The sequence below is a fragment of the Zootoca vivipara genome, chromosome 7 (assembly GCF_963506605.1).
Source record: "Zootoca vivipara chromosome 7, rZooViv1.1, whole genome shotgun sequence".
Lineage (NCBI taxonomy): Eukaryota > Metazoa > Chordata > Lepidosauria > Squamata > Lacertidae > Zootoca > Zootoca vivipara.
In genome coordinates, this window is record NC_083282.1 from 64,890,527 (window position 1) to 64,912,207 (window position 21,681).

The 21,681-nt window shown below is 42.3% G+C and overlaps 1 protein-coding gene across 1 annotated transcript in view; it reads left to right on the top strand.

Moving 5' to 3' along the window:
- Positions 1-21,681, top strand: part of LGR6 (leucine rich repeat containing G protein-coupled receptor 6) — a 144,258-nt gene that overhangs the window by 96,392 nt on the left and 26,185 nt on the right. The window contains exon 6 of the mRNA XM_035121513.2: positions 6,220-6,291. Coding sequence (XP_034977404.2) covers positions 6,220-6,291 — 72 coding nt within the window. The remainder of the gene's footprint in view (positions 1-6,219; positions 6,292-21,681) is intronic.

Here is a 21,681-nt window from a genome sequence, read left to right on the forward strand (position 1 = left end):
TGTGTTCATAAACCGAGGTACCACTGTATTGACAACACTACAAATGTGGGGCCCATAGAAATATCTAAATATTCCCATTCCTTGGGGGAACTCTGTGAGCTAGTAGAGTTTGGGCCTTGGTTTGGCGACACTTGAAGATAAATTCTCACCCAGCCATGAAGTTCATTGGATGCAGTGCTTAATCCACCTCAGCTAGCATTGTGAGGATAAAATGATAAAACTTAAGAGATTTTTTTAAAAAATACCCAAATTTTTAAAAAGAATACTACCACTCCTATCAGCCAATCACTCATTCCCCCCACCCTTCTGAGTAATACCCCTCCCCACCCTCTGACTATACATAAGGGTCTGGTGACTTCTGTTTCAGTGTATCTGAAGAAGTGTGCATCCACACAAAAGCTCATACCAATGACAAACCTAGTTGGTGTCTAAGGTGCTGCTGGAAGGAATTTTTTTATTTTTTGGTACAAGACAGGAGTAAGTGATGGCCACCAACCTGGATGGCTTTAAAAGAGTATTTGACAAGCCTACCAACAGCTGCTAGTTGTGATGGCTGTGTTCTACCTCCACCTTCAGAGGCATCACACCTTTGAATACCAGTTTCTGGGAATCACAGGTAGGCAGAGTCCATGTGTGTGCTCATGTCCAGCTTGCAGGCTTCCCATCAACTATTGTGAGAGCGTGTTCCTAGACTAGATGGGCCGTTGTCTGGATCCAGCAGTCTCATGTTGTGTTCTCTTCCCCCAACCCTTACTATTATATATATTTTTAAACTCCAGACATGACTACTTACCATGCATTAAAAGTAGCATCCGATTTGGCCCTTTTGGTGTGTGTGTGTGTGTGTGTGTGTGTGTGTGTGTGTGTGTGTAAGAGAGTAGGTTAAGAAACAGGCATGTGGAGGCAGAAGAAGGGCTTGTCACTGCCATAAACTTTCTAATCTGGGAGCTAATGAAATAGCCACCTTTGGGAGGGGGCCAAAGAACAGCTGTGGAGGGGTACTGGGGAAGATGTCATTTACAGCCTGATTAATACTTCTGGATACCCCCGATCAGCAGTTTCATAGCTAAGGACATGACCTTCCCAGGTGCAGCAATGCTCTTTCCTGCTGCGCACACCTTGGGCCTGTGGGAGCGAAATGGCTGATCATCTGCTGATGGCGGAAAGAGCCAACATGAAAATATACAAGCTTCAATCTGGAACAAGTTAGGGGCATCAGCCTCTGCTAATAAATTATATCCCCACTAAGGAATTCTGCACACCAGTTCCCATCCATTTCTCGCATAGGTTTGTAACGGGGGATGCGGGATACTTTCTGCACAAGGAAAAGTCCTGTAATGTATAGATCTGCATTCTGTTAACATAACCGCAGAAATCATCCTTTCTCATTCTATCATGTCTGGAAATTATGGCTTTATGTACAGTGAGATTTTACACATCACTGCTGCAAGGGAGAAAACGTGCTTAATAACCTCAATGTTTAGGAGACTCACCAAGGGAAATCGAAACACCTACAATCTAGCCCAAAATGAAAAAGACAAAGCATCATTTCATCTTTCCAAGGATTCCTAGATTTCTAACTTTAGGGAATGAAAACATGTGAGCACAATCTAGAGAAGTGCTTTATTTTGTTTTTGAACTTTGCAGATTGATATCAGAGAAAAGGGAATTCAGAACAGACTGATAACAACTGTTGTTGGGGGGGTTGTACCCCCCTGTTTATTTCAATCACTGGAGCAATAGACATCAAAACAAAATTCCTCCTATTTTCTACACAAATTTGACACCCAGAGGCTAAAAGAAGAAATTGGTGCTCTTTCTGTCTGTGAGGTAGACTAAATCCCTATCTGGGAAATTTTTTTTTTCTGTCAGCAGGAAAAAATATAGAAAAATGAGATTTTAAAAGAAAAGGGAAAAATACTGATTGTTTCCAATCTATTCTGAGAAGAGATCTGTAGGTGGGTCAAGTAGGATTATAGTGGGAAAAGACAGGTATTCTGTACTCAGCACAAGTGAACATATTAAACTCATTTTGCAGGATCATTTTGGGGAGGCGCCTGATGTTTGTTATGGGTGCTGGAAATTGCTGTTTAGAGGGGGCTAAACTTTAGTTCCCATGATTCGTTGGGAGAAGCCAGAACTGTGAAAGTGTGGCTGTGACCTAAATGAGTGGATTTCCCTACATGGGAGTCACAGCCAATAAAAGATTGGACCTCTGCTTCATATTTAAAGGGGGGAAACAGCAGTATACACCAGCATTCTTTGGAAATGATGTATTTGTACACAGAATGTGGCATTAGTTGTCATCTTGCCTACACTGGCTATATCCCTATTGCAAGTTTTCCCCTGTGATGCTTAGGAACGCTCAGAACGCAGTGCCGTAATTATCACATTATGTGTGTTTCTTCCTACGTGCCATTAGCTGGCACTAATGTTCTGAATTGCTTTGCAGAAAATAAAAGAAAGTGTTTGATCTGGATTTTTATTTTAAACAAAGCAATTCAAGACCGTGCTATTCTGAAAGCTGCCTCCTTTTTGGAATGATCCCAACTCTCCTTCTTTTCCTGGATTCTGATATGTTATACATATTGTAAAATAGCTCCATTCTGTTTGTCATTGATTCATCAGAGGAAATATGGTCATTAATTTCTCTAGAAACCTGAATGAAATGAAGAATTATAGAACTGTGTCTTCATTTTGTCAAAGCACCACTTCTGCAATTGTCAAACCATCTGTGACTTACCAGGAGAAATGGCTCTGTGTGAGCAGGGAACAGTCTGGCAGGCACTGGAGCGACTGTGATTCCACTTGCTAAAGTAATTTATTTAACATGGATGAGAGGATGGAAGAACGGAAGAGGAGTTCCTCTCCTCAAATATTTACCATCCCAACTTGGACTGTGAGTCAAACTCCCTTTTGTTTATGTTCCTACGGAGCTGATGGCAAAGATTGGGTTCCATTTTCCATGAGAGCCCCAGCATTTCAGATGCTCATAAGATTACAAAACTGTTCTGTGGGGACTGGAATGTTCATGGTTTGCTCCGTTTCAAAACAGAACAAAACATTCCAGCCAAACTTAAGCCAGAACAGCTTGACCTTTGTATCTTTCTGGTTCTCCTATAAAGTCATGACTCTATTTGTGTGATGGTACAACTGGCATTCACCATCTAAGTTTTCCAGTTTAGAAACTTAACTGTTTCCCTGGTTATACAATGCTCGTGTGTCGCCATCCCCCTCACCCCAAGTCGTATTTTATCTAAAATTCAGTATGATGTAATTATACGATGTAATTGTGTGATGTATCTAAAATCAAGTATGATGTCCGAGCACTTTTTGCCCTGCCACCTTCTCTGCCTTTTGCTCCCAGTGGTAAAGAACAAGTTTTTGTGAGGAAAGCCCTAGGGAGGAGGGGAGCTCTCACACATGGCACTTTAAAGTGTCAATCTGTGTTTAGAAAAGGAAGTTTGGATGAGCCCTAAGTTCTATTAAGGTCACTGGGACTTACTCCCAGATAAGTCCCATGGACTGCAAGAAGATCAAACCTATCCTTTCTTAAGGAAATCAGCTCTGAGTGTTCACTGAAAGCACAGATCGTGAAGCTGAGGCTCCAGTACCTTGGCCACCTCATGAGAAGAGAAGACTCCCTGGAAAAGACCCTGATGCTGGGAAAGATTGAGGGCACTAGGAGAAGAGGACGACAGAGGAGGAGATGGTTGGACAGTGTTCTCGAGGCTACCAACATGAGTTTGACCAAACTGTGGGAGGCAGTGGAAGACAAGAGTGCCTGGCGTGCTCTGGTCCATGGGGACATGACTAAACGACTGAACAACAGCAAAGTGTGTATAGGATTACAGCCTTAGTCCCACTTTCTCCTGTGTTCGGATGAAGGGCACTTCCAGACAACCTGTTAGTTGAACATTCAATCTGATTAGTTTGTGGGGAGGCAAGACAATGGGCTCACTCACGCCATCATGTAAAATTGCTTAAAACCCACATTTTCCTTATTCACACTGCCCCATCATAGTCCAAACCTGAACACCTTGCTTCATACTTGGAGCAGACTTTTCTCCTGACCAGGTCCCCTTTTTTATTGGTTCGTTTTTTCCTGTTTACTTGCCTCTGGCCTGCCTCTGCACCTACTTTTCCTCCTCCCTCACTGATCAAGTGAGCTTGGGCGAGTAAGATTTCATGTGTGTTTGGTCCTTGCTCAGTACCTGAGCGTGCAGTTCAGAGTGAATGTGTTCCCCAGATGGAAACTTATTCTACTCAAATGTAATGTCTGCTAGATGCATTTTTGCCTTTATTTAACTTAGAACCATTCCTATTGCTAATTAATCAAAGGTACAAAAGGTGAATCATAGCTTTCCAATTACTAGTGTGCAAGTTTTGGGTATTGTTTCAAATATGGCAATATGTCATGTGTTACTAGTTATAATAGATTTGAACTCTGGATTGCCAAGCCTGGGATCCAGCATTCAGAGCCACTTAAACTGCAGGTGTCATCTTTGTGTAAAGGTCCAAGGTGATGTCAGGGCAGCCTGATCTAGAAATGCCCCATAAAATTTGATAGAGGAAACCATCTGGATATGGGTTTTTTTTTTTTTTTGCTTTCCTACAGTCAGGGAGGAATAACTGTTTTATGCTCTAATCTCCTGGTTTAGTTTTTGAATGAAATTGATCTTCTCAGTTGAAAGTTAGACTGGATCCAAGTTTTCTCTCAAGCATCTGCTTTTCCCTGTTTCCCACTTGCTTTAGAAAAGCAAGCAGTATTCTTTTTCTGCAAAAGAGCAAACACTCTAAGTGCTCATCAGAAACATCCCGGGATGTCATAGGCTTCCATTTACCACCACATATTTACTCTGTTCCTTGTAAATTCAAGCTGCCTTTACATGGAACTCTGCTCTCTGCCAAACCTCCAGTTCTGGAGACCAGTTGGAATGGGATTTCTTTTTTCACTGACACCAGACCAAACACAAATAATTAAGGTGCCATTAATTTCACCTGCTGCTGGGTGGAATCTCCCTGGGGGCTGCATTACATCATGTCACGGCCCCAAACATTGCTTGCTGTTACAAACCAGGATAATATGTCTCTGTTCCATCATAAAGAATATAATGGCCATGAGCTTATCAAAAATATTCCTTAGTGAGTTGGCCACCTCTTTTTGCTCTGTAATGACATCTACTGCCAGCCAAAATTCCAGCATACCAGAAATGATCTCATGGCTGCTCTGGACCCTTAAAAGTGACAAATTTTTCTCTCTACGCTTCCTTTGTGGGTTGGGTTTTAATGAGTAGGAGAGGATTTTGAGGAAGCCCAGCTACAAAGTAAGCTGGCTTTCCCCTTCTTACTCCGCTTAACAAAATATCAGACAACAAAGATTAAAAATATATTCCTGCGTATAAGACTACTTTATAACCCAGGAAAATCTTTCCCCAGGAAAGTCGGGGGTCGTCTTATATGTCAGGTCGTATTTCTTATACGGCGAATATATCCCAAACTCTATATTTTAACTGGAATAGCATGGTCTTGAATTGCTTTGTTTAAAATAAAAATCCAGATCAAACACTTTATTTTATTTTGTGCAAAGCAATTCCCAACATTAGTGCCAGCTAATGGCATGTAGGAAGAAACACTGCCATTGACCACTAGATCTCTGTGCTTCACCTTAAGCCTGCTATCTCTGGGCAGTGGGGAGGTAGGGTTGCCATATTTCAAAATGTGAAAATATGGACAGAAAAGTTGAGCTTTTTTGGGGGGGGTGAGGCATGCAAAGGAGATGGGAGTGAGGAGACCTCCAAGCTTGAATATGTCCCAAGTGACATCATCAGAAGCACAACGGCAACATCGTCTGATTAAGGCATGGGGAGATCTTGAAAATTAGCCAGTCCGGACCCCATCCAAATTCAGTACAGATTAACTAATTTTATGAGCACACAATTTGAAATCAGATAGGGGAGTCTCCCCCATCAGTAGTCATGATGACTGGGGCATATTGCATACAGACAGCAACTGGGTATGCTCCCTTCCAATGATCCCTATTAATTTTGAATACATTCAGTTGTCTGCCATGTTCATGAGTGCTTTGGGAACTCGTGAACACTTGTCTAGGGTCATCTTGCCCTTGGCAGCATTTAGCTTTCAGTGCTTCTCTAGGCAACAAACAAAAAAATCTGTTTGCTGATGTTGAGAATCTAAGGATCTCCTTTCTCTCTGCAGACACCTGCATAATAACCACATCCGCAGCCTCGGACCTCACGGCTTTGAAGGACTCCACAGCTTGGAAACTCTGTAAGTCGTTTCCTTTTTTCTTTGTACCTAGCACTAAATCATCCTTCTTGAAAGAATGGGATAGTCACGCTCTGTGTATTCGTTCCATCTCTCTGCAAGAGGATCTAGAATGGCTTCATCTCTTCAGCTATTGCATCCGAGAGCCAGGGGCATAGCTAGCTGCTCCGGCACCCAGAGTGGCGGGGGTGAGGCGAGCTGCCCATGGAGGCGGGAGCGAGCCGCGCATGAGGGCGCCGTGGTGATCCACGCACAGGGGTGGGGCGGTGAGCCGCGCAGGGGGGCAACATAGCAAGCTGCCCACAGAGTCCGCCTGGCGGACACAAGCCCCACACTGCCGTTTCAGGCAGCGCGGGACCCCAAGCCACCGTGTCACTCCCAGAAGAGACGCAAGGCTTGGGCGTGCTGCAGGCCCCATGGTAAGTGCTGCCCCACAGTGTGCCATTTTGTCACCACCACCCCAAGGATGACACCCGGGGCGGACCACACACCCCTCACCCCCTTTCTACACCCCTGCCTAGAACTGAGCTAGGAAATGGCTATGCTATACCTTTCCGGCACTCATGCCTCTTTTTTCTGGATATAGTATCAGCACTGGAGGAATCAGAAAAATTCAATAAGTCAATGTTGAAACTTTCCCAGGCAAAGCTACATAGCAGACTTTCTTACACCATGCCAGCCTATAGACTTGGGAGGAGGGGGGATTGGACTAGGGGTGAGTAAGCATCCTGCTGCTTGCCTGAGAGAGATTGAGTCTCTGTAGGTATTTAAACTGAGGTTTTTGCAAGCCCTCTATTTGAATGCTTGCCAAAAAAAGAAAGGAAAAGAAATACCTGGCTGGGTGCTCACAAGGCATATTCTGCTGTTATCTACCACTTCTCCTGCTCTCTAAGGGCTTGGAAGCCTATCTGGGTCAGGTCAGGAGAAGGCAGCAGAAATCCTGTGAGACAGCCCTCAAACTTCAGCAAAATGTCTTTAACTGCTGAGGATGAGACAGTGGGTGCTTCCAGACCGTTGCCGTTTTCAGGTGGGATTCTATCACATCCCAGCAAATGCCGGTTGTGCAATTGAAGTTGACTCAGAGCACTAGTGCAACAAACCCACTTCCCTTCCCCAACCACATTGGACTTTATGCACTAAGGAATGAGATGGAGAAATGTGCTGGGCAGTGTGGGACAACATTTGCTTGATGTAACATCATCTAAAAAAGGTAAAAGTTAAAGGACCCCTGACAGTTCAGTCCAGTTGCAGACGACTCTGGAGTTGCGGCACTTATCTCGCTTTACAGGCTGAGGGAGCCAGCGTTTGCCTGCAGACAGTTTTTCCGGGTCATGTGGCCAGCATGACTAAGCCGCTTCTGGTGAACCAGAGCAGCGCATGGAAATGCCGTTTATCTTCCCGCCGGAGCAGTGCCTATTTATCTACTTGCACTTTTTGGCATGCTTTTGAAGTGCTAGGTTGGCAGGAGCTGGGACAACGGGAGCTCACTCCATCACGGGGATTCGAACCACCGGCCTTTTGATTGGCAAGCCCAAGGCTCAGTGGTTTAGACCACAGTGCCACCCATGTATAAGACAACCCTATTTGGGGGGACTCCAAATTAAGAAAACACCCGTTAGCACTACCCATGTATAAGACGAGCCCCAATTTTAAACCTAATTTTTTAGTAAAAAAAAACAACCACTAGCCTTATACATGGATACGGTACTCTATCCAGATACTATCTGCGCAGCATAGAGCCACATTTGGAGGAAACAACTCTCATGTTACAGGGATAATACATGAATCAGGCAAGATATATCTAGATCCTAGAGTTGCACTGGACTTCAAGGGTTATATGTTGCCTCCCCAAACCAAGACCAAAGGCCTTGCCTAACTACTGTGGTGGAAACAGCTTTCTTTGTTATATGATGGCCTAGTAAAAAATAACAAATGAGATAAAGCAGCATTCCAAACATGAAACTAAGAGGTCCAGAGACCTTTGCATCCACTCCAGTAAAACAGTCCTTGACTTTAATGATGGAATCAAACTGTCAAAAGAACAAGAAGGACAAAATGGGGAAAGAGCCAGTAAAAGAGAGCAAAACTCTATCCCAGCATAAAAGTGTCATTCAAGGAGACAAAGCTGCCACCAAGATGTGAAATTCTGCCAAGGATGTCTGTTATCCCCAGAAGCTCTGAGCTAGGAATTAGGAAGAGGCAATATGAGAAATTATGTTTTCCAGACAATAGTATATATAATATCCTCCATTCCTAGAGCCTCCATTTAGGAAGGAGAGAAAGTGGATAATAATAATAATAATAATAATAATAATAATAATAATAATAATAATAATACACCCCACCCCAGCCACTCTGGGCAGCTTCCAGCACACATAAAAATAATAATAAAACATCAAACATTAATAGTAACAGTCTGATCCAAAGTGAGCCATTTGTGATGCACTTCCCAGACAGCAGTGATTGCTGTCTACACAGTAATAAACAAAAACACAAAAAACCTGTCTCTGATAAGAACATGGAGGCTACAGTCTCTTCCTTGTATGCCAGGAAAATGTACTGTGCACACGATCTAAGTTTGTGCACATCATGTGCAACATTTCAAAATATATCTTGGAGTGAAGTTCTTGGATCACACAGCCCCTTGGGGCGTCAAAATGTATAGCACCCAGAAGACAGTGTGTGTGTGTGTGTGTGTGTGTGTGTGTGTGTGTGTGTGTGTGTGTGTTGACAGCAGTGTTATTTACATGGGATGACTTACATCAGAAAAAATGTTTAGGCTGAAAGTCCTAAAGATGGTGGTATCTGTGCTTCAGTTCAGCCCCATCAAATCAAAACAAGGACAATCCAAGAACATTACAGTGGTACCTCGGTTTACAAACACAATTGGTTCCGGAAGTCTGTACTTAACCTGAAGCGTTTAACCTGAAGCGAACTTTCCCATTGAAAGTAATGGAAAGTGGATTAATCTGTTCCAGACAGGTCCGCAGAGTACTTAAACTGAAAGTACTCAAACCAAGGCGTACTTAAACTGAGGCATGACTGTACTTATACCATAGTGCAATAGGGGAACCCTTATACTTAGCCACAACATTGTATTTTAAATTGTTGTAACCTACTCTGGGACCTTAGGGTAAAGAGCGTATAACAACAACAACAACAACAACAACAACAACAACAACAACAACAACAACAAGAGCATTTCACACCATTGTTCCATATATATTTTCATTAATGCAGAGCCAAATTCTGGTGTATATAACCTCTCTTTTAAAGTCACAAAGAAAATAATGTCTAAGATGCAAAGGTTCCTTGTGTGATACATTGTTATATTTTCAAATATCCCTGTATTTCATATTTCTTTATTATTATGTGTAAACACTTCCTCACAAATGTGGATCAGCACAGTGTCTGTCAGTGGCCATTATAATATTGCTAGGATTGTGCTTTTGAAATTCAGAAGACTTGTAGGTGCTCAAATTCAGTAATTTCTAGCAATATGGTAAGGGGCCTCCATAATTTATATTGGCCCAGTTCACATATGCAGGCAGGCATATGAGTGGACACACTGGTCCCAGTACAGTTCCTTGGGAGACTCCATTGTTTGCTTCTTACTGTTCTCCATTTTGTAAGCGAATCATTTATTCCAACCCTCTGGTTCCTGTTCTTTAACCATTCCTCAAACTCTGTGTCTCCTAAATTTACAGAGGGGCCTTCAGTACAGAGCTTTCCCAAAACAAAATCCAGCCACATCATGTCCACCAGGTCAGCCCTACCTACATGCACATTGACAGTTCTAAAAGGCTTGTTGGGCAGGACTGCCTTTTGTGGAAGCCATGTTGATTTTCCTCAGCAAGGCTTGTTAATGTGTTTAACAATTCTGACTTTAATAATACTTTCTTCCAATTTACTTGGAACAGAAGTTACGCTGACAGATCAGTAATTTTCCAGATCCCCTTAGGATGAATTCAAAAAACAAAAAACGGTGTTAACTTTGGCTGCCTTCCAATCTTCTGGTAAAGAGGGTGATTTTCATGATGTTGTATACTTTTCTTAAAAGATCAGCAATTTAGTATTTGAGATATTTAAGACTTTTAAAATGAATGCCACCTGGTCTCAGTTGTCTATAGACCTTTCTATTTACCCAGTTAGCTTTAACAACAGAATCAAGTCATATAAAGAACAACAACTAAGGAGAGAAAAATAGATTTTCTAATTTGCAGTTTTTAAATTAGCTCTAAACCTTGTTCACCTCTGTTGGACATATCTCCTTAGATGCCCTTTCTGAAAACAATGGTACATATGTGGGCATCTCCAACATCTTCCAATTACATAAAAGGCCAGCACAGAGAAGGAATTCATTTAGCCTCTGTACCATTGCCCAGTGTTCCTTTACTACTCCTTTCATGTCTTGGTTGCCATCTAAAAGTCTTACTGCCCCTGGTTGGTTGGTTGGTTGGTTGGTTGCTTGCTTGCTTCTTTACTTTTCACATTACTTAAGAAGAGAGGTTTGTTAGTTGCTTTGTGTCATTAGTAATTTGCTCCTTAAATTTCTTCTTTGCTTTCCTTTATCAATTTACATTGTACTCATTTTTAAATTTTCCTCTGATGCTAAGATACACAGTCATCCACCATACCTTGCCTCCTCGCCCCCCAGTTTGTCATAATCTGCACATACATTTGCCCAAAGGTGGTGATGATCTTTGGCACCCATTATCACAATATTTCCCCTTTTGGCTGCCTGCCTGATTTCTGTCTATATCAAGAACATCACCAGAATTTATATTCATGTTCTCCTTTTATTACTAGGCATTGTAACATGAAAACCAACCAAACATCTCATAGCAAAAATCACAAGCAAAGAAGATATACTAAGGAGGCGGGCGGGAAAGGTGTTTATATGGTAATGCTCACAGCCTCAGAGCTAAGATGATGAGCAACCTGGATTAGACAAATTCATGAGGGATACAGCTATAGCTACCTGCCATTATGACTATGTTCTACTTCCACTGTCAGGGGAAAGAGGCTTCTGAATACCAGTTGCTGTCCAGTCCTGAATACCAGTCCTATCCAGCTTCCCATAGGTATCTATTTAGTCACAGTGAGACCAGGCTGTTGGACTAGATGGGCATTGTGCCTGATCCGACAGGGTTCTCTCGGTGTTCTCCACTATTTCTATGTGATTAAAAAGGTAAAAGGCAAACAACTCTGGGGTTGCAGTGCTCATCTCGCTTTACTGGCTGAGGGAGCTGATGTTTGTCCGCAGACAGTTTTTCTGGGTCATGTGGCCAGCATGACTAAGCCGCTTCTGGCGAAACCAGAGCAGCGCACAGAAACGCCATTTACCTTTCCGCTGGAGTGGTACCTATTTATCTACAGTACTTGCACTTTAATGTGCTTTTGAACTGCTAGGTTAGCAGGAGCTGGGACTAAGCAACGGGAGCTCACCCTGTCATGGTGGTTCAAACCGCCGACCTTCCGATCGGCAAGCCCAAGGCTCAGTGGTTTAGACCACAGCTGTCCTCAGTTTGAGGGCACAGAGCGCTGAGATGATCATCCCTAAGGGACAGGGGTGTTGCTAGGTACATTGCTAACACATAGTGCAGACTCCTGACTTGAAGCACCCTTGTTGCCTGTGTGCTGTAAAGAATATGTGGTTTGGAATTGCTCTTTACCTGGGAGGGATAAATATTGCACGTTTTAAAAGGGTCCACATCCCACAAGTTGTGAATGAAGCAGGTGCTGGAACATGGCGGCAGTGGTGAATGCTTGCTTGACTTGTAGCCAAACTGCAGTGAGGTCCCTTTCCCACCACGCATTGCTCTTGTGCAACTAATTGGCAAGCCATCTCCCCCTGTAGCAATCCCTGATGTTGCCACTAAGTCATCTCCTCTCCTGTGAGATAACAGGAAGAAATAAGGAAACCTCCGTGTTCATTCTCTTTTGTGCGGTTTGGCAGGTTTCCTTTGGAAGTCATTAGGGAGCCTAGCCAGTTCACCTAGGGATAGAAGACACAATGCATGCATGCAGAGGAGAAACTGAAGCACCCCGAGGGCACGGTGGTCACAGAGCCAGGCTTTATTCCGGGAAGCTGATTGATATGAGCATGTTTTTGAAACGGCTTGCCGGGGCTTTTTACCGAAACTGACATTAAATCTCATGAGTTCAAGCTATCGTATGGAATGCTGTGCAAAAAAACAGAGGAATAGTCACGGGAATTAACCTAAAGGAGACGCCAAGCTTTATGGGCACAGGACTGAGGGCAGTGATGAATGTGGCTCTCCAGAAAAGTAAAAGAAGGAAGCATCTTTTAAAGGGTTTGGGGTTTGTTTGTGTTTTGGGTAAAATTGCAATAAGAGAGGGAATTGGAAGAAAAGGAAATAGCATACTTCACACACACAAAATAGCAGGTTCAAGGAACAGAGTTCTTCCTGCCATAGGCACTGATGGTCAAGCCATGAATATTGCTGCATTGCATATACCCTTCAAGCTTATCTATCCAACCCTCAGGGCTCTTCCCCAGCCACACCTCCTGCAGGCCATGCTTTGCTGCCTCCTTGAGCTTTTCTGCCTGATTGAAATATGTCCTTGAACTCTGACAATTCCTTTGCTTCCCTGGACGGAGCATAGAGAGGTGTGTTTGAGCATGTGGAGAAACTAGCCTAGGGCAGGGGTCAACAAACTTTTTCAGCAGGGGGCCGGTCCACTGTCCCTCAGACCTTGTGGTGGGCCGGACTATATTTTGAAAAAAAAATAATGAACAAATTTCTATGCTCCACAAATAACCCAGATATGCATGTTAAATAAAAGCACACATTCTACTCATGTAAAAACACCAGGCAGGCCCCACAAATAACCCAGAGATGCATTTTAAATAAAAAGACACATTCTAATTATGTAAATATATGCTGATTCCCGGACCGTCCGCGGGCCGGATTTAGAAGGCAATTGGGCCGGCTCCGGCTCCCAGGCCTTAGTTTGCCTACCCATGGCCTACTAGGGTATGAAGGCAGAATTTACATTCATTGCTCAGCTTACCTTTGGCTCTGGCATGCCCACCACAGAGGACATGTGGCCCTCAGAAGATTGCCCAGGAGGAATTAGAGCCCTCGGATTGAAGAAGGTTCCCCAAACCATAGCTATGGGTTCACCCTCTGTCTAACAAGCAAGAAGAAACTTGCCTTCTCCCTCCAGATAGTATATTCATGCTAAAGTGATCTGCCTTGTTTTTATGAGCTCCAAACACTTGCACTCCTAAGGCTTCTTCCTAGCCCCTTTTCAGTCTTGGCCTCACCACTGTTCTTTCAGCCCTATCAATTCGGCTCTCCTAGTGGGACAGAAAGTTCTCCCTGAGCCAGACGCAAGGTGTGCTCCTTTGTGTGGGGCAGGGATGTCGATTCTTAAGGAGACAGCACCCTCTTAAGGAAGTTCTAATAACTGACATATCTAAGATCATGGATGTCATAACAACTTAGCACACTCCACTGTGTGAGAGGTACATTTTTCAAAAGCAAAACTTTCCTCTTTCTGAACTGAGAGAATAAAAAAAAATCGAGTGGGGCAGAACAAAGCAAAAGCTGTGCCAATCCTGATAGCCCAGTTATGTTGAAACATGTGATTATCACTTTATTACACACAGTGCTTTTTTTCTTTTAAAAAAATGTTTAGGGGTACTCTCATTTTCCTACTCATACTGAAATACTGCCCTTCAATAAGACCAAACTTAGATTCACAAAATGTTTAGGGGTATGCATACCCCTGCATACCACCCCCCCCAAAAGAAAAGCACTGATTACACATCATTGGCAATAACAGGACTTCAGTTGGGCTGCAGCCCAGATTTAAGTGGGTTATGAAGTAAGCTATGCTGAGACATATTAAAACAGTATTAAATGCTCAAAATGGGTTAATTATAGAATGTCCCTATTTTTTGAGGGAAGTTGGAGAGTATGTGTATGCCCTCTGATTAATGTTTTGGGTACATTTGGTTTAGGGTGTTTTAATTTAAATGTTATTTCCCACGATGTTACAAACATTGGCGAAATGTTGCAACTGGAGGAAAATTAAAATTTTGCACTATTTTAAAGTTCGAGAAAATGTCATAATCTTAATTTGAAACATTTTCAAATAGTGCTTCTGAACTTTATCTTTGAGGGGGCACTTTTCTCGACTTTTGTGTATGTTTAAAAGCCTCAAGATCCAATAACATCCATAATCAGAAATGTTTAAAAATGAATTGGAATATTACATTTGAATTTTTGTTTTATGCAAAACAAACTAGGGGAATCTGCTTGAGAATTAATTTTTCTCAGCTGACGTTCAAAGTGAGCTAAGAAAGAAAAGGGACCGTAGCCCAAGAAATCAGCAATCAAAGGCACGTTATCTGTTCATATGACTCTGAGGAATGGCACAAAGCTGAGCAAAGTCACATAATAGGCTAACATGACAAGTGCAACTTTTCACTGACTACTAAGACTGTCAGCCACAGCCTCCAAGCATCTGGTCAGTGTGTCCAGGGCTGAGTCAGGGTGGCCGTCCATCAGCAGATATATTTTGCAATATACAACCACTGTAGTAACTTTATTCTTTCATTGTAATCTTATATTCTATGTAATTAGAAAGACCTAAAATTCAAAATCCGTCTTTGCTGAATGACCAGAAAGCCCCTCAAAATCAATTTTCAAGTTCACTGATTAGGTCCAAAGCCAACGTTATCCATTTACGCAGACTCTAATTCTGTAGCAATGTTATTTTTCTGGTATGAAAACATACCACTAAATGAGACATACACAATGTGTACCTGATGATAAGTCAGATAAGGAGCTTTTGAATGGATCAGTTTATGACTTATTTCCATTAGAATGGCAGTAGCGCTATGCGCTTTGGCAGTGTACAGGAATAAGCTGTGGGGAGCTGGCTGTGAAGACAAAGAGAGCATTTTGTTTTTAACCAATTAATCTGTTTTGAAAAAGTTGCACACTTGAGGTATTTAAAGCCTGGAGCACTGGCAGCAATCTTGTATGCTGTTTGAAGTCCCATTACGCAAGCAATTCTGTAGCATATAATGTAACAAAAAAAAGTGGGTGGTATGGCAGAATTCCCTACCGATCTCAAGATCATGGCTTCCATTGCCTGGGAATTGTATCCTGACTGGAATCAAATGTCATCACATTACAGTGATTGCAGTCTGGACTAGTATCATTTATGATATGTTATTTTCTTTCTAATCTTAGCTTTTGCCTTACCGTATCAGATACAAGCTGCTTAAGTGTGATATTCTTGTAATGCTTGTTCCTCTAAATTGCACATGCAGATTGGGAATTGGATGTATCTGTTTGTATTATAAAGAGACAATGCACCGTACCCAAATAATGAAAGCTGAGCTGAAGTTTCAGCTTTCCTCTTAAGAGCTGGAGTTAGCAAGAGACTGAGGGAAGCCGGAATAATGAGCGTATGGAATAAGAGCAAGAAGATGAGGAGGAAACGGGAACTAGAGGGTGGGTGCAGATCTAGGAAGACTGTAATGATACATGGGTAGAAATCTGAGAAAGGAAAAAGTATCCTATAATAACAGAAACACAGGAGACTAGAAGTAGATTCTGCTCTGTCTGTCTGGCCTGTGCCAGTTCTCCAGTTTTTCTGAGCATTGTGAACTGAACAGGATTAATCCACCCACTTAAGGTGCAGTTCAATAGGCCTTTCCAGAGGTCATATCCTGGAGTATAAAATGCCAGCCACTGAATGTGAATCTGATCGAACTTTTTATAGTTTCTGACCCCGGGATATGAGCTGTGAAAGAATGTGTTTGTTGTTTGGTAACTGATAGAATTTGACAGATGCTCATGGAATGTAATTTTTGTTTTGCTTATGGTTTTAAGGTCTAAAAGAATTAACTGCTGTTTGAACTTTCATGGTGCATAATGTCTATGTTTCAAATGTGAACCAGGGTCACATTAGAAATCCTTGATACACTAAAGGGATTTAGCAAATGTGCATATTCTGTAGTTATTCCTAGTTGTCCGACACATAGCTCATCATCTGCCCTATCATTTGTGCAGTTTATGAAAGAGGTTTGCATGTATCAGTTTAAGCTTCATTTCCCCCTGACCCCTACCCCCTTTTTGTATGAATGGCATGACATTCCAAATTGAATTGGCACAATTCCACCCTTCTATTCCTAGAGTTAATTTCCGGTTTCTGCTGCCTTTAGCTAGGTGTTGTTCTACTCTCTTGACAAGGACAGGCAATCAATTGCCATGGGTCTCTGGGGCACTTTGGCTCAGTCATCTCCATCACTTGCCTCCATCACCTTGCTGACAGCTTTCATGTTAATGGTGGCATCATGTCATGTGCTTTAAATATATACTGTGGATCTGTAATTTGTGCAAGGCAACTGTCCTCCTGTCTCGGAGGAAGGGGGAATCTCATGCTTTTGAGAGGGAGGAAAGTAAAGTGGAAGCCAGAGCAATACCAAAGCTCTTCATGATCTTTCTGCTCATTCCTGTCCTATCATTTTCAATGTCAACTTCTCCTTGCTGTCTTAGAAAGGACAGCTTCAATGTACAACCTATTCTAGATTCACCTATTCATTCCACAATGCTCTCCAAACCATAAAATGAAATTGGATTTGTCTTTACTGCCAACACAGAAATCTGCAGACTTTCGTATGGTACTTCCCATAATTCATACTGGCATCTAGCCAATGAAGGCACTCTGAGTGTTTCTGGTAAAACATTCACGGCTATTACATCATAAAAAAGCGCCCATGAGGTTGCTTTAATGGCATACTATCATTTTTGTTGTGTATTGAGTCAAAGGATTTTATATCTGTATTCCTATTGTCTGTATTTGCATTAGGGTAAAGTAACTGCCTTTTAGTTCCAGAAGGTACAGCTACTATTGGTTCATTTAAGCTGTTGTATTTGGATCCTCTGTCTTATTGGTTCTCTCCAAAAGGCATCACTGTGATTGCCTGATATTGTTCCCTCCAAAATGTATCCCTTTCCCTGTCCCTATAAATGTTGCTTTCCTCTCCTCAGAGCTCAGTCTTGTTTGCTTTAATAAAGAAGTGTTACTAGAGAACTGTCTCCAGCATATTATGTCAAGAGAGCTGAAATCACGAACCCCACGTCACAACAATTTTACCAATATACATGCATTAAAAGTAAGGGAGCACTATTCATACAAAATAAGTAAATAAATTGTAGAGGAGCATTGCAGAGGTGCTTGCAGATCTACTCTTGGTTTCCTAATCTATGTCTATCATTCTGAGCGTCACCCAATTATGTGGAATTAGTCCTCTCAGGGGTTCCCCCCCCCCCTCTGTAGCTGCAGCCCTGGTGTGCTCATTCATTCATACAGATCCTTCCTGAATCTGTATAGTGAAGGACCCCCCAGGAGAGTCCAGCTCCCGAAGGCCTACTTTTAGCTTGTTAAATAAATTCAGCCCAAATTGAAACCATATTGAATCCAGAAGCTTCCTCGGCTACAGAACAGACAGCTGAGAACAAACACTTTCCAGAAGCATTAAAGAAAAAGAGCTTAGTGTAAGGGGAAGGCCTGGGGGGATTGAAGAGACAGCTGAGTTTTGATCCTATGAAGTGACACTAACGTCTTCTCAGGAACAGTGTGGTCACATTCTAGGACCATCCCAGGTTTGGGGAGTTAAGAGAAGGGGTGAGCTCTCAGTGTTAAGCTATCTGGCTTTCACTGGTTGCAACGTATAGCTAAATACTGTCCTCAAAAAGCCTGACCACTAGCAGTTGTCCCACTCCTCGGCAAAAAAATCTAAATTTATGGTACCATTTCTGTTAGCAGTGACTCGTTTTCCATATGAAGAGGGAAAGCTGATGATGCAGGTAAACCACAATCAAAACCTAACCTTCATCTTTCTTTGGGATCAATTTATTTGAGAAGCGCACAGGGGCTTCTTTCAATTTCTTGTATGAACAAGGCACTCTTAATTCACCTGCCATGCTGAGGTTTATCACATTATGACATAAGAGTGACCCCACTTCACTATGGAGAGTGTGTAGCAAAAATATCCTTTAAAAATTATTTAATTCAAGGGGGAGTTGTTATCCCAGGATAGCAAGCCTGGTATACCAACTTCTAAAACTTAGCTATGTAAAAACAACTTCAGAGTCAAAGCAGATTCCCATGTAACTCCACGCGAAATTTCCTGGGAAATTTTAGCCGGAGTGGATTCTTGCTGATTTGACTTGAGCTAAATTTCTGTAATGTTTAACTCCATGATCCCACTCCCAGTTATACCTCACATTTTGCTCTCTTTGAATGTGGCACGCACCCATAATATTTGCACTGCCCAGATGTGGGCACATGCCCACTCCAAAAAAGGTGCTCACTAAAACACTTCCTGGCGGCCAAAATTATTGGAAAATATCAGCTAGCAATGTAGAAATAATGCCCTAGCAAAAAGTCTGGAAGTGCTATGGACCCCTTTTCCTGCTTTCTTGGGCAACAACTGCCACAGAGTTACAGCAGCAGTCCGAATTACTGGAAGGGGCTGGAAACAGTATGAAACTAAACAGAAAATTTCCAGCTCCAATTTCTGATCTTACTGCATCTGTAGGTTTATTAGCTGCAAATTTGTGGTGTTCTGTGGAAGAGTTTATGGTTCCATATAGGTTTTTTTTCCCCTTGGCTTCCTAAGCAGAACCACTAATAGCCTCTAAGAGGCAGAAAATTGAGCTGAGGCTATCTGTTTTCGTCTCTCTCACTCTCCGGCCCCTCACGAGTTATTATTAGTTCCAGGCTATGTGTCATTGGTTCAAACAAATCACTCTGGCAGGCCAGTCTGGCAGTCATCGTTTTGCTACTGTCGATTTACTTTTACTCTTAAATAAACATTGATCGAGGTGTTCTAAATATGGGTCCATGGAAGCTCTCTAGAACAATAACAAGTTCAGACTAGGCGGGAGTTTTAAGAGGTTCCTCTTTTAAAAGCAGGAATAGGTGAAAAACCTGAACTGGCAGCTCTGAATGTGGTTAAGCGAATAAGGGTTTTATAGCCATACCCCTCACACCCATTCCCCGCCCCCCCCCACCTTTGGCAGAGGACTGAGCTTCAAGAAAGACCATTAACATGGACAAGAGACTCTTTTCATATGCCGGTTTATTTCTATTTGGAGTTCTCTGGAGTGACACGGAATATAGCCTTGCTATTGTTTGCCAATTTTCTTTTAGGGGGGATTGTTTTAGTTTTATAGAATTACAGGAACATTCTCTCGTTGGAGCTATTAAGCAAGGGAGTACTCATCCAACAATATTTTATTTTATTTTTAAGTAAGGAAGACATGAGCAAGTCCTGTCAGGGAGCTCAGCTACTCAACATAATTAATGTCCCAGGCACCAGTCCCAGTTGGTGGGTCACACGACGCTTTCCAAACTGCAGTTGTGTTATAAATTATAGTGCTGGCCAGAGAGAAAACTGTGTTTTCCCAACAATGATACAGCATTCTTCCAGACAGGGACATAGTGGGCCATTCGGCTATTGTGAACAGGTTGTTGACAGCAGGTTGTATGTTTTTTAAATGAATTTCCAAAGAAAGTGGGATTAAATGGGGGGCAGAGGAAATACGGCGTATTGATACCCACAAAATCATGTGGACTCTGTGACAATGCAGTTCTAAGTGCTGTGAAAATGCAGCATCCACCAAGACAACTAGAGCCTTTTCATCCAAAAAAGCAACCAGTTCTTAGTATAACATTCTGTTTTTTCCATGATGTTGACCATTGACTATACGGCTGCTATTTTATATTGTTTTGACTTATATATTTTATTCATTCTACTTTTAGTCTATGCTTTTTATTGTATCTTTTCTTTTGCATTTTTAATGTTCACAGCGTACAGGGAGGGGGAAGGTTTGGACTAAAAAAAATGGTATATAAATTGACCATAGCAGCAGCAGAAGAAGCAATTGCGGCTGCACTGAGCACAGGGCCCCTCCAGCCTAGTGTTTTATCACGGGTATATTGACAATAATAGCGATTTAGTGGTGGGTTTTTAGTTTGTTCTGTGATGCTGTCCCAATGCTACAAAAGAGGGGTACAAATAAACCCAGAACATTTGTGATATAAAAAGTTACAGGATTTCAGCAAGCAGTTATGGGATATGCACTGACTCGTGTGACCACCCCAAAACCTTTGCAGGTGCAAAGAGTATTGAATGCAGAATCACGTCTGACTGCCCTGATAGCATCATGAGCATAAATCATGAATGTGCAATAGAAAGCACCTCTGGGGGCTCCACAAATGAAAAAGTGAAATTATAATCTTACTAAGTAAGCCCTTTGAATCATAGATTCATTTATTCTGCATCCAGTGTGCTCCCAACACACTGGGAAGCAGTGTGCCCACAAAGTAAGCCGCGATCTATATCTATCCTGTATCAGTCCTGTTGCTTTTTATTACATGTTGTGTTTTGATGCACCCCCCCAAAAAAAAACAAGCTTTGATCCAAATTAAGAAAAAGAAAGTCCTTGCTGCATTTTAAGATGCTAATGGATTCGCAGCTTTAGTAGATCCTGCAGCCTGAAGTTTTCCCACCTTAGTGCAAATATTTTTCCCTGTTTTGTTTTGTCTCATTTCTGTTCTCATCCTGAAGCAAAGTTCTTAACCCGAGGTACTATTTCTGGGTTAGTGGAGTCTGTAACCTGAAGCGTCTGTAACCCGAGGTACCACTGTAGTCTAGTGGAAACTAAAGTATTATTCTGAAGGAAATCTTAATTCCTAAATTGGTAGCAAAGCTATACAGTCATACCTCAGGTTACAGATGCTTTAGGTTGTGTGTTTTCAGGTTGCGCACCTCACCGAACCCAGAAGTACCGGAACGGGTTACTTCCGGGTTTCGGCGCTTGCACAGAAACACTAAATCACAATTTGCGCATGCTCAGGAGTGCTGAATCATGACCCATGCGTGCGCAGACACGGCGCTGCGGGTTACGAACGCTGAAGGTTGCGAACGTGCCTCCTGCACAGATCATGTTTGCAACCCGAGCATCCACTGTATTGCAAAGGTTTCTCAAGCAGCTCTTTCATATTTTGCATTGCTCAGTGCTAGCATTCCTAAGAGCAAGCTCTAAGAAAGGGGCTTTTGTGTGTCTCAGTTCATTTGCATTTTGGTATAACTTTTGCCCCTCTAGCAAGTGCATTCCCAAATAGAGTTCAGGAATGGAACCCCTATTCAGAGGGATCTGCTGAAAAATACAGTAATTTTCTCTCTGCCAAGCAGAAACTGAGAGGTTATCCAGATAGGCTCTGTCTGAATGCCAATGCTTATTCGGAAAGAACTATTCTTGTATGTGCTTGCATACTGCTTGATATGCAATCAAAAATTACAACTGTCAATTAAAGCCTGTGAAAGTGCTTGGA